General features: G+C 42.2%; 1 protein-coding gene across 2 annotated transcripts in view; it reads left to right on the top strand.

Moving 5' to 3' along the window:
- Positions 1-17,878, top strand: part of RASA1 (RAS p21 protein activator 1) — a 118,588-nt gene that overhangs the window by 66,120 nt on the left and 34,590 nt on the right. For both annotated transcript variants that reach the window (XM_075932187.1, XM_075932186.1), the window contains exons 12-15: positions 990-1,077; positions 6,688-6,765; positions 10,447-10,604; positions 12,046-12,122. In XM_075932187.1, the coding sequence (XP_075788302.1) occupies positions 990-1,077; positions 6,688-6,765; positions 10,447-10,604; positions 12,046-12,122 (401 nt within the window). The remainder of the gene's footprint in view (positions 1-989; positions 1,078-6,687; positions 6,766-10,446; positions 10,605-12,045; positions 12,123-17,878) is intronic.

The raw sequence follows: 17,878 nt of genomic DNA, 5'->3' as shown, positions 1-17,878 counted from the left end.
GACCAGTTGCTCACCTGGTGAGTATTTGGTCTGAGTTCTTTTCTCTCCTGTTAACTTTGTATTTCAACCACAAATGGAGAGGCAGCTGTGTGGCCAAACGTGAGGTGGAGGAAAAGGTATCTCCCTTTCTAAGGTTATGCCGGTCATTTTACCGTTTTGCCTAAATTATTAAACACATTATTAAGTAGAACATAACTTGCTATTAAAAGTCTGTCAGAGAAAAACTAGACCATTGCAACAAAAAAAAATTACATGTATACAATAAAGAAGTTACTTCAGATATATCTAAAGTTATATGATATTGTAATTGAGAGTGCGTGTGTAGGCATATATATAAATTGTATTGAAGTGATGAGCATGTAATATAGCATCAGAATAAAGGCCCGTACATGCAAACTAGCCTTTTCTTGATTAACACAACTTCCTAAGATTTTTGAAAGAGAAAAGATGTATCTGCTTGACTAGACACAGCAAATATCATGCAGAATGAAAATGTCCCATAGGGGAAAGTTCCATATGTGTGATCCTTAATGTGCTGATTTTTTCTTTCAAGATGATATCACCACATTTTGTGCTATATAGCAAAGGCATTCCCACCTGCATGTGCAGCACAGTCTAGCTTCATCTTAATGATTCCTTATATGTTCTAAAATACAACATACAACTAAACTATGAATTTTATTAAAGGCTCATAACCCAGTGAAATCAAAACATGTTTTCACTTGAATGCTCAAAAGGTTTTTCCTCTGTGTGAACATTTAGCTTTCTATCCCCACACTCTTCAATGCTACAGCTGTCTAAAACTAATGATTTTTGAAGAAAAAATGATTGTGTTCTTAATGCTGTTTTTATTCAATCAACTAATTTGTTTTCCAAAAAATATTTGTATTTTGCTGAACATTAGCAAGCAAAGCAATTGGTCAGTAGTGCGAAGATGTTACTGTCCATTATTAAAACTTCTGTTTTTTTTTTTTTTTTTTTTTTTAAAGGCCAAACTGTTTTCAGATAGTAGTTCAGCACTTTAGCGAAGAACATTACATCTTTTATTTTGCAGGAGAAACTCCAGAACAAGCACAGGTAAGAGGCTTTGGCTTATAAAAAAAAATGACAATTGTAAAATTTAAGCTATGTGTGTTTTGATACTTAATTGAATTAACGTTTGTGGTGGGAAACAAGTATGCCACATGTAGACAGTGACCAGTATATCAAGGTTTTTGAAGCCCTGTCTTTTATATTAACTTTTCAAACCCATAAGTCATTAGTTCCCTTCCAGATTTATGCCTAGATTCTACATTGAGAAATTTGTGGGTGCAGGAGTTCACCTGCATAGCTCTTATTGCAGGATCAGAATCTTTATTCTCTCTCTGACTTAGGCTACGTCTAGACTACATGCCTCTGTCACCAGAGGCATGTAGATTAGGCTACCAGACAGAGTAAAATGAAGCGGCGATTTAAATAATCGCCACTTCATTTAAATTTACATGGCTGCCGCGCTGAGCCAACAAACAGCTGATCAGCTGTTTGTCGGCTCAGCGCGATAGTCTGGACGCGCGGGTGGCGACATCAAAGGTATTTGTCGACCACCCAGGTAAACCTCATTCCAGGAGGCTTACTTGGGTGGTCGACAAATACCTTTGATGTTGCCACCCGCACGTCCAGACTATCGCGCTGAGCCGACAAACAGCTGATCAGCTGTTTGTCGGCTCAGCGCGGCAGCCATGTAAATTTAAATGAAGCGGCGATTATTTAAATCGCCGCTTCATTTTACTATGTCTGATAGCCTAATCTACATGCCTCTGGTGACAGAGGCATGTAGTCTAGATGTACCCTTAGGGTTAGCACCCTCATACTCACGTCCTTTCTTTTGACTTCAGAAAAGCAGCTCCACTTGGTGGGAAAGGTATTGAGTTCTAGCCCACTTCTCCCCACCCCAACCCCTCTTGTGTGTATGTGATGGGGAGGATGTTTTCCTTCTAGATCTTAGGGAGTACTGTTATCCTTGCAATGCCAAGTTTGGTATTTTCTCTGGATCTGCAGGGCTGCATGTTGTCTTCATATTAACAGAAAGCGGTAGTACCAATAGAACAGTCATTGTTTCCTCTTTTGGCCTTTCAGGGATAATGCCTGGGAGCCAAGGGAGGGGGAAGAGATCACAAGAGAGGCTTAGGGAAGGCAAAGGGCAACTCTTATCTCAGTCTCCAAAGTAACAATCTTTCACTCCCCTCCAGTGTTCTCTGTAACTTTTCCCATCACTGAGCAGAATAATTTTCTTATGTGAACCAGTATGGAACTGATGGATGACACATCACCATCACATCCGTTCATACATCAAAATTCATGTGGCAAAGGTGGGGCCAAGGGGTTCTGAGTGTGGGAAGGGATGTAGGCCTGAGGCAGAGGGGTGGGGGGTACAAGGGTGTGAGAGCTTTGGCTGGAAGCACAGGCTCTGGTATGGGGCTGAAGATGGGGGGACTCAGGGTGGGACAGTGGGGGGAGGTTGAGGGCTCTGGGAGTGCAAAGTATATGGTGCTGTTTAGAGGGGTTGGGGGGTGAAAGAGGCTACTAGAAGGAGAGAGGACTTCTCCCAGCTCTGTCTCCTCACAATGGCATCTGGGCTGGGGGGAAATGCACCTCTCCCTGCTGTCACAGCTCCGAGGCTGGGGCAGCAGGATAGGTGCCATTCCTCTGCCCTGGCATTTCTGAGCCAGGGCAGAATTGGAGGTGAGAGAGAGCTGCCTGGCAGGTTTGGAGGTGCAGTCAGGCCATACCAGAAAGTCCAGGGCCAGGCTGTCCCAGATGTGACAGGTCTGGGGTTGGGCTCCCCTGGATGCAGCAGGCCCAGGGATGGGCTTTCTGAGCCATGGCAGGGGTTTGGTACAAGGGAGAGGCTCCCCAGCCAAGCCTTGGCTTCAGGTTGCACCTCCGTTGGTCCCACGCTTCCTGTGGTGCCTCAGCTTTTGAAAAGTACAAGAGCCCTGCTTGTCCTGTTTCCCGTTGTGCCACTACGTCCCTGCTAGGGTGTTTCAGAAGGCTGAGGTGCCTCAGGGAGTATGGAGCCATCGGGGGACTCCCCTGCTGACCTGTGCTCCCTGCAGCACCTGAGCTTTTGAAATGTTCAAGAGCCCTGGGGCCCCAAGTGTTTGAGAATAGTAGATGGGATACAAGCAATATATATGCAATAGAAGTAATATGACTTCTAGAACCACTGGTGCTCTTGTACATTTCAAAGGCTGAGGCAGGACCATCAGGGGAGTCTACTGGCCCCCACACTCTGTGTGGATGCTTCTTTTGAAATGTTCAAGAGGCCCAGTGGGCTCGTAGCTTCCTGCAGTGCTTCCATTTTTGAACTGTAGCAAGAGCCCAATAGGCCTGTATAGACTAATTGAATAGTTGATGGAAATCCCATTAACTATTCAATTTAGTTAATTAATCTAAATTTAACATTGCTAATCTGTAATTTATTTTGGAAAAGAAAGTTTACTTGTAGGATTTAAAACATTAATTTTCCTTTTCAGCAGTTTCCAAAGTTTCTTTTCTATACATGTGAATATAATATAAAATTAAGAATGTTAATCTTTAGAAAGGTGCTTTATGAATAAAATTCACTCTAGTCACATGAAAATATCCATCTACAAGCTTGATCACAATGTCCACAGTCATTACGAGAAGAATGTACATTGTGGCATTGAAGTTGAAGGTGTTCTCCTATGGCTAAGAAAGGGCTGGAGGATAGAATTTAATAGATCTAGAAAAGTAAAGTTAAATTATTTGCCCTCTTTACCCTCACAGAAATATTGTGTATAATAATTAAGGTATTTTAGTAGCTATGATTGACCTTCCCCACAATCAGAAAATTATTAAATCTTCCGGTAAAGCTGTAGTTTGACAGCCTTTTGCATTATGGAATGTTTTTACAAGAAAATAAATTGATTAGCAAATTTGTTTACTTGAGAACAGCTGCAGTTTACTTTAAACTGAGTACTATGACAATTACTTTTACCCATATTTGTCAATATTTTAAACATATGAATAAAATAGTTGAAGGGTAAAAAAAACTGAACCAACATTTATAATGACAGTATTATATAGTTTTGAGATATATCTGTTTGTGATATCTAATCCTGCAGTTAGCTGCACTGTATCAGAGTTCAGCATAGTTTGAGGATGTGGGACCTAAAGACCTGCGTACTTTTCACTTGTGATCTTTGGACTGTCAGGAAACCAAGTGATCATTTAACAGGAGTGTTGTGAGCAAGACACGAGAAGTCATTATTCTGCTCTACTCTGCACTGATTAGGCCTCAGTTGGAGTACTGTGTCCAGTTCTGGGCACCACATACCAAGAAAGATGTGGAAATATTGGAGAAGAACCAGAGAAAAGAAACAAGAATGATTATAGGTCTAGAGAACATGTCCTATGATGGAAGACTGAAAGAATTAGGCTTGTTTAGTTTAGAAAAGAGAAGACTGAGGGGACATGATAGCGTTTTTCAGATACCTAAAAGGGTGTTACAAGGAGGAGGGAGAAAAATTGTTCTCCTTGGCCTCTCAGGATAGGACAAGAAGCAGTTTAGGGAAGGGAAGTTTAGGTTGGACATTAGGAAAAACTTCCTAACTGTCAAAACTTCCTTAACAGTGGTTAAACACTGGAATAAAATTGCCTAGGGAGGTTGTGGAATCTCCATCTCTGGAGATATTTAAGAGCACAGGCTCTGGTATGGGGCAGACATCTATCAGGGATGGTCTAGACTCTAGATGAGCTTGGTTCCTTCATGAAGACAGGGGACTGGACTCGATGACCTCTCGAGGTCCCTTCCAGTTCTAGTGTTCTATGATTCTATGAAAGTTGCCCCCACTACAAATTAGAGCAGTCTAAGGTCGTCTCCAGCTCTTGCCCCTTGCAGAGTATGTCTACATATAGACTATGTCTAGACTACATGGCTCTGTCAATGGAGTCATGTAAAATAGTTTATTTGGCATAGGCTTGGGTCAGCTGGCTTGGGTTGAGGGTCTAGAAATTGCTATGTACACTCCTTCACAGAGTTCGGGCTCCAGCCCAAGCCCAAATATTTAAGCACAGCAATTTTTCAGTAGCTGAACATGAACACCACAAGCTTGGGCCATCCAGGGACTTTTTATCTATGGCTACGTCTAGACTACATAGCTCTGTCGACGGAGCCATGTAAAATAGTTTATTCAGCATAGGCAAAGTTTTAGCATAGGCAAAGATTATTTAAATAATCCCCTCTTTATTGAAATAAAAATGGCCGCTGCGCGGTGCCGACTATCAGCTGATCCAGCACAGCGGGGCAGTCTAGCTGCGCCGCAGTTGACAAGGGAAGCCTTTGTCGACTGCTCTGGTATGCCTCGTGAAACAAGGTTTACCAGAGCAGTCGACAAAGGCTTCCCTTGTCGACCGCAGCGCGTCAAAAGCTTGTGGTGTTCATGTTCAGCTACTGAAAAATTGCTGTGCTTAAATATCTGGGCTTGGGCTGGAGCCCGAACTCTGTGAAGGAGTGTACATAGCAATTTCTAGACCCTCAACCCAAGCCAGCTGACCCAAGCCGTAGTGCATTTTATCCCTGTGTAGATATACCCTAAAGGGCCACACTTTGTAATGACAGACCTCTCTAACATCCTACTCTGAGAGAGACCAAGAATACATGGTGTAGTACCAGTTGGATGGCTTTATAACTCCCATAGATACCTCTCTGCAAAGGGAATCCTTGTTTGCCTCTGTGACAGTGCAGTCGGGGTTCCCCCCAATCCTGCACCCCACTAGCAGCCAGAACAGTCTCCACCAGCCAGCAGAATAGAGGGGTTTATTGATTTTTCCAGAATACAGCACAGCATAGACATGATGTGGCAATAGGAGGGAGGTAGGATGCCCCAGACTCCTTAAGGTGGGGTGCCTGAGTTCCTAGGCTGTCTCCATCATGTGTCCAGCCCAAGACTAACTCTTCCTCTCCCCCCGCCCCCCCTTTGTTCCAACCTCCTTCCCTTTCCCCAGTTAGAACGGGTCAGGGCAGTGTTTGGCCCCCCTGTTGTGCCGTGGTCACAGTCAGGGCCAGTAGGGGACAGCCCAAGCCTAGCGACCAGCAAGATGCCCCACTATGTCACAGCCTCTTTAAAGCAGGTTTCAATGGATGAGAAGCCAGAGGTAGTTGTACAGGAGGCTGAGTCTGTATCCTTCCCTCTTTGCCTCAAGTCAACTTCTTTTTGTGTTTGTGGTGTTTACAGCTTGGAATGAGTCTGCAAAGTTAAAACTTTGGTGGGAGGATCAGAATTAGAAAACTCGTTACGTGAGCTTTATTTACTCAGAAGCAACCATGTTTCATTTCATCCTAAATACTATATGTAATTTAATACAGTGTCATTAGAGTGGAAAATTGGTGAAGATCATACTACATAACTATTAGTAATGCTTGGTAAATCTAAAAGAGAAAATCCTCCTGATTTGTAAATGCTTTATGCACTTCAGATGAGTGAGGATATAAACGTAGCTTTAATTCCTAAGCAAGCAATTTTTGAATACTGCATATAACTTTTAACATATAATATGTGAAAACAAGAAATTGACTAAATGAAATATTTGAATACGTAGACATTTTGTCAGACTTATATCTACCTTCTTTGAGAAGAATGATCAGACTTCATTTGGTTTGAAATCTTGTGTTGTCTTTTATAGGACTGGATGAAAGCTCTGCAGACATTTTGCAACTTACGAAAAACCAGTCCCGGGACATCTAATAAACGTCTACGCCAGGTGACATTGTATAGATATTGTAGTTTTTCTGAAATTTTATTGGTCAAACTCAGTATTTTGAGATCTTTGTCAACTGAGAGTTATATGCTGTCCAAAAGAAGTGACAAGAATGTTTCGAGAAAAAAACTTCCATATAAATAATGTGGGGGAAAATGGGACTGTTTAGAAAACAGACACGTAACTGGTGGGAGCATGCTAAAAGTATACAAAATAATAAGCATAGAAATCTTAGATCCGGCACTTTGATTTGCCATTTCTTTCTGCCAGTTAACGTTACACTCAATCTAAGAAAATGGAAAGATTGATTAAATTGAAAGTTAATTTAAAATTGAAAAAGAAATACAGTTAATACCAATTACAAATGAATATGTGAAATTCACTGCTACAAAATATCCATGAAGTCAAGAGTATAGTATAATACATGTTCCTTGGTTTAAGCCAACCTCTGAAATGAGAAAAGAAATATGTCTATGGGTCTGTTACTCCATAATTGTTTGTTTTCATGGTTTCTTGTACCTCTCTGAAACGGCTGTTGTTGGAGATGGAGTATTGCACTTTAGATGGACCACTGCCCTGGTCTATTATGGTGTTTGATGTGTTTACTCTCTAAATATGTGATGTGACACTCATTAACACCAGAGGGAGTTGGATTGGGACATAGATTAAGTATGAGTGTTTAAACAAAGACTGCTTAATGGTATTGTACATGGTTCTGAATGCAAATATAAATTATATGAGAGGAGTTCAACTTTACATATTTTAGTACATTTTTAATGTTCTATGTGAACACAATTTAAAATATGCTATGGCCATCATGTGATGCTATAATTTGATCATCTATAGTGCAGATAGAACTGTTTTCCTTTTTGAAAATGGATAAAGTTAATATTTAAATAACTTATCTCAACTTTAAAAAAAATGGTCTGGTAGCACTTTACAGACTAGCAAAACATGTAGATGGTATCATGAGCTTTCATGGGCACAGCCCACTTCTTCAGATGACCAGAGTTATGAGTTTAGGATGTGCGCAGACAAAATAATAGGAGAGGGGGAAGGGAAAAGAGAGGGAAGGAGGTGGGAGACAGGGAGCTGGAGGGAATCAGTAAGTATCTGAAGATTGGGTAGTTAAAATGAAGCAGTTAAGAATCAAAGTCAGTTGATAGACTCCTAACTCAGGAAGGATATTACATAAAGAACTGTTTGCACCTTCAACGGCTGTTAAGTTGGTAGTGTCCCAACCAGCTTTCATCAGAGTCCATTAGCATGTGAACTGAATTTGCGGATGAACTGTAATTCTAATGCTTCTCTGTGGATCTGCTAGTATAACTGGTTTGTGACAAGACAGCTACTTGAAGATCTTTTAAATAGTGATTCGGAAGATTTAAGTGTTCCCCAATAGGTTTCTGTATGTTTCCTTTACGTATATCTGATTTGTGTCCATTGATTCTTTCTGCAGACTGTCCATTTTGTCCAATATATATATATATATAGCAGTAGAGCAAGAGTTCTCAAACTTTTTGACACGGGGACCAGTAAATCCATTCACAAGCTTTTGGAGGACCGGTAACATTTATTTGCATATTCATTAAGCAAATGATGACTATTCAAATAAGTTGTTTCTGGTCCTCCAAAAGCCCCCAGTGCCGGCGTTAGCAAAGCTTTTGATACAATCACCCACAATATTCTTGCCAGCAAGTTAAGGGAATATGGATTGGATAAATGGACTGTAAGATGGAACTTACTTTATTTGGAACCTGGTTTTTTTCAGTACTGTTTTTTTGCAGCCCAAAAATATAAACGTATATTTAAAAAAGAATGAAAAATGAATACATTTTCAGTGTTTCACCTGGCTGCATCCTCCACAGAGGTTGGGCCAGGGTTTGGGGGACCCGGCGCCACATGGGCGCTCCAGGGAGCAGGAGCAGATTGGGGGTAGGGTATCTGGCTAGGAGGGAGGGTGCAAGGAAGGGTAGCGTTGAGAGGTGACCAGTTTTATATCGGACAATCCAGTATTTGAGGGTTTTGTCCCGGGAAACAAATTGAGAACATATAAAATGTCTGGTATTTTCTAATTAGGTACGTTTTATTATAATTAGGTGTACCAGTTCGCAGCTACTCAAGGGAGGGTATGTGGGGGGAGGAGGCAAAATGGAATCCCTGGCCGGACTCACTAGTGTGCCAGGGTCTGCATGTGCCCGGGTCAGTCCCTCTCTCCCCCGCCCCCCTTCTCCTGATCTCCCCAGTCTAGCCCTGCTGCCCGCGTCCAGCCCTGCTTCCAGTGGCCGGTTTCCGCCCCCCCCCCCCCCACCAATCTCCCCCGGTCAGCCCTGCTTCCCACCAATCTCCCCCGGTCAGCCCCGCTCCCACGACCAGCCCTGCTGCCCCCATACAGCCCTGCTTTCGGCAGCTGGTTCTCCCATTCTTCTCCTCCTGATCTTTCCCGGCCAGACCCCCCCGGCCAGCCCTGGTTCCGCCACCTGCCCTCCCCAATCTCCGTGGGACAGCCCCACTGCCTCCAACTCTGCTTCTGCTGCCTGCCTGCCCAGATCTCCGTGGGACAGCCCCGCTACCCCCAACCCTGCTTCCGCCACCCGCCCGCCTGCCCAGATCTCCACGGGACAGCCCTGGTACCCCCAACCTTGCTTCCACCGGCCGCTCGCCTCCCTCCATCTCTGCAGGACAGCCCTGCTGCCCCTAATCTGCTTCCTGGTGGCCGGTTTCTCTCACACACACATCTCCTCCCAGCTCACCCTGCTCTGCTCCCCTCGTGGCAGCCACGCTGAGGCCCGGTATTTTTTTTCCCATGGCCCGCTATCGGGCCGCGGCCCATAGTTTGGAAAATGCTGCAGTAGGGCATTGCTGGCATTTGATGGCATAATCAAATTTCTGTATGTGCAGTCAAATGACCTTTTTATTTGGTAGATTATGTTGTTGGCTCCAGTGATAAATTTGCCAGTATAGATTTGTGGGCAGAGTTGGCATCATTTTTGGTTGAAGGGCTGGGTTCCTGGATGCTTATGATGTGGTTGTGTGGCATGGTTACCAGAAAGAATTAGTTTCAGGTTGGGGGATTGTCTGTAAGCGAGAATGGGCTTTTCTCTCAAGGCCTCTGAGAGTGAGAGATAATATTCCAAGATGGGTTGTAGATCGTGTATATTATGTATATCCATAGTTATTGTTTATATTCTGATGGCAACTAAGTCTTAGACTCCAGAGATATTGGGTACGGTTCATGACCTTTGCTCCAAGTGACTTATCTAAAATCCTGATTCTGCATTTGGATCTGTTAGCACAAACTCCGGTTCCTATCTGGAGTCCTGTTGACTTCTCTCTCTGTAGGTGTAGCAGTCAGCACAAGCAAATCTAATATCTAATAAATATTATGGCTGTACAAAATACAACACAGATGACGAATTAGGAGAACATGAAAAAAATTTGAAGTGATCTGAATAATTCTTTTTAATATGTATTCTTCATATTTTTGTAATAAGCAATTATGTTACTACATTTTGATGATGTTTTGCCATTTCTGGACTTTTTCCTATTCTATCTTTTCCTTTATTTAAGTAATTGTCTTGATTGAATCATGTTTTAATTTGTATATGTTGAAATTAAAACTTTTTAGACCTGAAGAAATTCACCCTCTTATATTTTAAAATAAATCTTTTTTTTTTTTTTCAGGTCAGCAGTCTTATTTTACACGTTGAAGAAGCTCATACGCTCCCAATAAAACACTTTACTAATCCATATTGTAACATCTACCTGAATAGTGTACAGGTAGCAAAAACACATGTTAGGGAAGGTCAGAACCCTGTATGGTCAGAGGAATTTGTTTTTGAGTAAGTCTTGCTCTCTTTGAATTACAATATTTAAAAAAATGATATTTCTTCTTAATAATAATAATAATACTTTATGGGTAGTGTGTTGATGATGATTCATTGACTTTTGATTTCCATCTTGCTAACAATTGGATATATGGCTGCATATACATAATTTTCTTTCAGACCCGTATTTCTTCCATTGTATCTTAAATATTTTTTATTAATGTAATACTAGGGGGCTGCAGTAACCCTACTCATGATGCTCACCAACCCCCTTCTCTCTGGGGAAGGGTGTCTAGCCAGGGGTATGTGCAGGAGTGAGCTTGGGGGCAGGGTGTTTGGCTGGGGGAGAGGGAGCAGGAGCAGGCTGGGGGTAGGTATCTGGCTAGGGTGGGGGGAGGAGTGGGCTGGGGGTGCAGGGTCTCAGTGGAAGAGGTGAGTGAAGGGGCTGGAGGTGCAGGGTCTTGGCCGGTCAGTAAATTAGGGAGTTGTGAGTGCGGGGTCTCAGCAGGGCAGTGAGTGAGGGTATAGGGTCTCGGTGGAGGGGACGTGTGAAGGGGCTAAGGGTGTGGAATCTTGGCAGGGTGGTGGGGGTACAGGGTCTCGTCAGGGTGGTAAGGTCGCTGCGGCTGCACTGGGAGTCTGAGCTGGTGCTCCAGCATCGCTCCTCCCCCAAGCTAAGACTCTAAACCCTTGACCCCGCAACCCAATTCCCCCCACACTCTACCCTGGTGAGGCCCTGCACTCTACCCCACTCACTTACTGTCTTGCTGTTCCCCCACCAAGGTATTGGGAAGGGAAGCGGCAGCGCGCACAGCCGCTTCTACCTTGCAAGCCACTCGATCCAGTTCCCCACAGGAAGCCAGTGCTGGTACTTGAAGCTCGCGTGCAGGTGTGGGGTCTTGACTTGGGCCAATGGTTTGTACAGAGCTGCTCCTTTTAGGATTAGGTTTTCCTGAGCATGCTCAGACGCACTGAGCATGCTTAATAGCTCTGCTGAAAGGGGGCAGTTACCTATAAACCATGGGCCAGAGGTGATGGCAGCATAGCACTGTGAGAGGAGGGGCTCCAACCAGTAGGGCTGTGGGGTAAGAGTCTGCTCAGTACTTAAGGTGGCTAGGGCCAGGGGGTGGGGCAGGAGCTGGTTGTGCCTTGAGATGACTTCCACTCCGTGGGGGAGCAATCTAAGGGCAGAGGAGCTGCTTGGAATGGCTAGTAAGGTGCCCTATCTGGAGGTAAACATGGGCTGGGGGGAAGATTGGGATAGGCTGATGACATCACTCTGTTGTCCTGCAGGACATTTTTTTTATAGAGAGAGATAACAGCAAGTGTATGGTTGTTAACATTTTCTCTTGATGGTAGAATCAAAGAATAGAAAATGTGTAATTCAACTTCTTGGTTTAATTTAAATGACAAAGGAGTACAGTATTAATCAAGATTTTCTAATTTTTTTCTCTAGTGATCTTTCACCTGATATCAACAGATTTGAGATTACTCTTAGTAACAAAACAAAGAAAAGTAAAGATCCAGATATATGTAAGTCTTACTGCTATAAAAGAGATATATGTTATAGGAGTAGAGAACAAAGTTGTTTTCCCTTTGCACAACTTTTATCACTCTTCCCCAAGGTGGTTTTATTTAAATTGAAATTATTTAAGTCACCACGTTTAATCATGATTTAAATCAGCAAGCAAGAAACCTCAATTTAAATAATTGATTTTAATTATGTTTTGCATTGATGCTTTGTATTTTCCTATAGAAATATTGATTCTCATTTGTTGCTAGCTATTAAAATATGTTGACTTGCAACTGAGTATGATAAAATAAGTTTGGTGCTTTTTTGCCAACGTGGAGACTGTCATATGTATACATTTTTATTTAAACAGTTAACTTATATTTATTCAGATTCTTAAATTTTACATTTTTATGATAGAAAGTGACAAATTGTGTATTTATATACTAGATAATTAGTTTTTATTTGTGATTTGTATCAAGCTGTAGTTGGATGGAAATTCATATTTGATGAAAAATGCTCAAAAACAAAATTTTGATTTAAATTAAACGTACAGATATAACGTTTATCATAAAAATTTATCCTCTCCTGTCCTTATGATAAAATTTCGCATTTACAAGTGATTGATTAAGCAAAAGAAATATCTGCAGTAAGTGACTTGAATAGACTGTGTTCCTCATGATTTTAGAACTAGTAGATCTCATCCTCTCATACAATATGTCTACACTGCCACCCTAGTTCGAACTAGGGTCACTAATGTAGTCATTCGAACTTGGAAATGTTTCCGGGCGCTGCCATTTTTAAATGCCTGGTAGCTCGAACTACCTGCCCACGGCTACACATGGCACGGGCTAGGTAGTTCAAATTAAAGCTCCTAATTCGAACTACCATTACTCCTCATTGCAGGAGAAGTAATGGTAGTCCGAATTGGGGGGGTTAATTCGAACTACCTAGCCCGTGTCGCGTGTAGCCACGGGCAGGGTGTCCAAACAACCGGGCATTTAAAAATGATGGTGCCCGGGAACATGCAAATAAAGCCCGGGATATTTTAATCCCAGGCTTCATTTGCAAGTTCGATTGACTACATTAGCCACCCTAGTTAGAACTAGGGTGGCTAGTGTAGACATACCCATATCTATTTACATGTTGGGAGAGAAAATTCTTGCTTTTTTTTTTTCCAAACTCAAATTGGTTTCTTAATGTGGAATTAACTAGATATTCAACTGAACAAGTTGAATATGAAAAAAATATGCCTCTGTGTGCCTGCAGAAGAGGCCACTGCTGTCAGAAATTGGATTAGACCTGCACCAAACTCTGGTTCCAGGCTGTTGGCCAATGACTGACTTCCACCAGTTCAGTGGTTTGACTTGCTTAAAAACCTGACAACAAATATATATTGCTTAATATTATTTATATTTAATTTGAATGATTTTTAATGGATTATGATTATTTTAGACCTTAAAACACAGATTGTGCCTTTCAGATACATTTTAAATAGGTTTATTAAAAAACTCTTTGAATTTAAACCAGTGTTTCTTAAAGTGTGTTCCACAGCACACCAGTGTCAGAAGTGTGCCTCAGAGAGAACAGAAAAAATTCTGCTCCCCCGCCCTCTGCAGAGCCCGTAGACAGCTCCCACTGCGGCTGTCCCCGCTCCCCCAGCCTGCAGGATGGCCCCTGTCCTACGGGGGCCTCTGGTGCTGCACAGCCGTCTCCTCCTCCTCCATGTGTGCAGGCAGCAGCTTTTACAGTAGCCGCTGCTGCTGGGAGGGCTGAGGAGCTGCTTCTGGACCTCGGACTTTTAAAACTGCTGCCAGCGGGGAACCCAGCTCAGGCTCTGCTGTGCTCTCCCTCCTCCCCCCCCACCACCACCTGGGGCGCACTCGAGCACTGCTGCCCCTCCCTCCCCCCACCTGCAGTGCGTTCGGACTCTGCTGCCCTCCATGCGCTGCTGCTCTCTCCCCTGTGCCCCTCCCCAGCCTGCTGGGGAAGTGGCACAGTTTAATCTGTCAGGGACGGTCAGGGGTTCTACTCCCTCCGCCCTGCCAGCGGGAAGCCTGGCCTGGTGCTGCAGTTGTACTGGGTTCCCCACTGCATAGGTGTGGGGGAGGGACTGAGCTCTTTCCCTCCTGCCCCCAGAACAAGAGCATGCTCCCTGGAGGCTTTCCCTGCTGCAGCAGGGTGCCAAGCCAGGAAAGTGTCTCCCCTCATGCCCAGACTCCCCCTCACTCCCGTCCCCCTGTCAAGACCCCGCATTCCCAGCTTGCTCTGACACCCTGCCCCAAGTGCCATCCTGCACCCTCCCTCTTGGCCAGACACCCTGCCCCAATACCCACCCGCTCCTGGCCAGACATTCTGCCCTAAGACCCCTAGTCTACCCTCCCTCCTGGCCAGACACATGACCTTATTTAGCATTTGTTTATTATTATCCTTACTTTTTTGTGGTCTACATTTTCAGTTCGATGTACCAGACTGTTATTAGGACAGTCTTCCGGGGGGGGGGGGGGGGGGGCGGGCGGTCGTGACACATTTCAACCCCCAGATTTCCCAGGTCCAGTGTGTGTGTGTGTGTGGGCGGGGGGGGACGACAAAAATAATTCTTGGTGTTCCCCACTAAAAAAATATTTTTTGGTTTTCCTCAGTCTTAAAAAGTTTAAGAAACACTGATTTAAACAAATCTGATTTAAACAAATCATTTTTTAGTTTTTTCAAATAGATTCTATCCACCATATTGTTTTGACAAGAGTAGTTACACAACACATTTCTGCATTCTATTTTTACAATTATGCTACGTTATTAGTGTATTCCTTAGATGTACCTTATTAACATATTAAAGCTTTTGAAAAATAGTATATTTTCTCATCATTGCAATAAAATGCACAATAACTTAGTTCAAAATAATCTTTTGTCCTGTGTATCTTATCAGATCTATCCTAGATTAGCTATTCTATTATGATACTACTTCTTATCAAACTGGAGGAAATATATTTTCTCATCATTGCAATAAAATGCACAATAACTTAGTTCAAAATAATCTTTTGTCCTGTGTATCTTATCAGATGTATCCTAGATTAGCTATTCTATTATGATACTACTTCTTATCAAACTGGAGGAAATAGGCTATCAATCTTATCATGTCCTATGAAAAGTGAGGCTTCACGTAGGCTAACTTTCTTGATCTTTCAGATCTCTTCAAGACTGGTAGTATGAAGTTTGCTTAGTTTTCTCTTTATCTTTGATGGTTCTAGTGGGTTTATGAGGGAACTGGAGGGGCTGAAGGAAAAGAACAGGAAAAGTGAAAATTCTTTCAAGAATGAAGACATACTGATTTCTAAAAAAGTCTCAGTACCATATTGTTTAAACTGATCTTTCCTTCTCTTCCGTGTTTCCCTCTTCAGGGCCCCTCTTTGTCCTACTCTTTGACTCTCGTGTTATATCAATTTCAGCTGCCACTTTGAAAGTTGGGAATTGTACCGTGAGGCCCAGTGCTTCCTTTGTATGCTAGAGTAACTGTCTCTATCCTAGAGCATTTCTTTCCCCTTGGTGTCCCCACAGCCTCCCTGTTTGTTGCTTTTTCGTTTCTTCTGCTGCAATTGAACAGCAATATAGAATGCATTGGATTATATTGAACTGAAGGGCTTACTCCAATGAGTTTACAGTCTAAGGGTTTTTCAAATTATTACATATGTCCACTCCACTTCATGTGTGTGTCGTCTTAGTGCACTGAAGACAAAGAATTTATCTTTCAAGATAGCACATATATCCCCCAGATACTTGTGGTGTTAGCTTAAGAAATAAAAGGGCAGAATCACCTAACTCTCTCTGTTCCTTCTTATCACCTATAGTCAATAGTCAGAGCTTGTGTGTCTTATCACACTTTCCTCTTGGTATCTGTAAAAGAGAAGTGTTTCTTTCATTTGTTATTGTATACAGTTCATTCTAGTGAGGTTATTGCTCGTGGTACTTCTTTTAGAAATTATTTAGTTGATTTTGTTTCAAAGCTCATAATGGGATATGCCCAAGTTCCATTGTTCTGGCTATAATAACTCTGTGCCAATCAGCAATTCTCATTTCCACTATCCAAAGTGTTTGGGAAATGGTCATACTAGATACAAGTGGTCTATCTTCAGGGGATTTAAATCTAGGTATAAAAGGTTTAGAGTAGGGATGTTAAAATGTGTGTTTTCAGGTAAGCGTGTAACAGCTGAAAAACACATTTACATGCATGATATGACATGATTTATTCTTGTCACATTCATGATGGATATTTCACCCTATTATCCACTAGGTGGTACCCTTGTTTTTTCCAGAGGCAGATGTTTCTATGGTAGATTCCCAAGGGTGACCCTTAAAAAGAAGTGACTTCCCCCCTGAGTCTTTGGCTTTACACCTGATTTCTGACAGTTGGGTGAATGCTTCTCTGAGAGTCTCGGGAGATCACCAGTACCCACTTTGACTTGATGTCTAAGGCCCTTCTTTGGACATGAGCAATGTTGCTCAGGCAATAATAAATTTATTTGCATTGCAAATGTTATGATACACTTTATGGAGGAATTTTTAGATGTGTCCTTTAAGGCCCACCCAAGAAATAAGGTGGCACTTCTCAGCTATGGTGTTGAAACAGTGGAAAAAAGTAACAGGCTCCTGTCCTCCGTGATAAAGAGCAACTATTTGTAAGAAAACTTGGGAGGCAAAAAAAAAAAAAAGAGGAAAAAACCCCAGTGAATTCCCAGTCACATAATTCAAATCAGCTGTAAGCCGCTTTCCTCTTTCTCTTCTCTAGTAAGGATAATTTTCTGTATTGCCCTTTTCCCTGTGTTCATCTCTCCCAGAGAAAAAGGCAGAGAAAAAGGATTGTTGTATCTGACAAGATATTCATTACCCAGATGACATCATTGACTAGGTGAACTTTTGGAGGGATTATTCTCACCATGTGACACTGGATAATTTGTTTTTCTGTAGTCTTCTCTTCCCTCTTTTTAGGGCAAGGAGGAAGTATCTAACCTCAGGGAAGTGACTAGATGTAAGTTTATGTAGGACAGGATGATTGACAGCTTTCTTGCTTCCTGACAGATGGACTTTAACATACATGTGCTTTTATTTAGGATGGGGGAATAGGAGACACTCTAATTCACATTACCAATGTACTCTTATTAAGCACTTAACTATGTGCTGTATAAATATATTTCCCCAAAGAATCTTTCAGTCTCTCACATACACATTGTTCTGGAGTCTAGGAAGCACTGGAGAGCAGCAATGCTCTTGTCATCTCACTTTCCCTCAGTTATTCCATTAAAATTCACCCTATTCTAGAGTGTGAGTTATGTGCTACTGATTCTATTCCATTTGTATTTTCCCTCATACTAGGAAAATTCACAGGCAATTAGTTAAGCCTGCTTTTCTGGCAGTGAAAATCAGACTGAGACGCCAAGATCTGGCCCCTTATATTAAACTATTGGAAGTTACAAAGCTAAGAAACTGATACATTTTTTTCAGTATTTTAATTCTCCTTTCATAAGTGTGTGTCAAAGGGTGAGTGTAAGCACAAGTGTTGTTTCAGGATAGCATTTTAATATTTACTGTAGTGTTTGTTTTTGGAGTGTGTGCATTATGAGCATTCACTGCACATAATTTCATGGTTATTTTCTCTTTGAAAGAGCCCGTAGTATATCAGTAAATAATTTTGCAAAACATTTGATTGGGAAACAATTCTGTTTGTTCAGTACATATTTTCTGAATTTTTCTAACACCAATTTGTGTTTAAAATCAATATGTATGT

The sequence above is a fragment of the Pelodiscus sinensis genome, chromosome 6 (genome assembly GCF_049634645.1).
Source record: "Pelodiscus sinensis isolate JC-2024 chromosome 6, ASM4963464v1, whole genome shotgun sequence".
In the NCBI taxonomy this organism is placed as follows: domain Eukaryota; kingdom Metazoa; phylum Chordata; order Testudines; family Trionychidae; genus Pelodiscus; species Pelodiscus sinensis.
The sequence above is the reverse complement of the archived record's forward strand: the minus strand, read 5'-3'. Positions and strand labels throughout refer to the sequence as shown.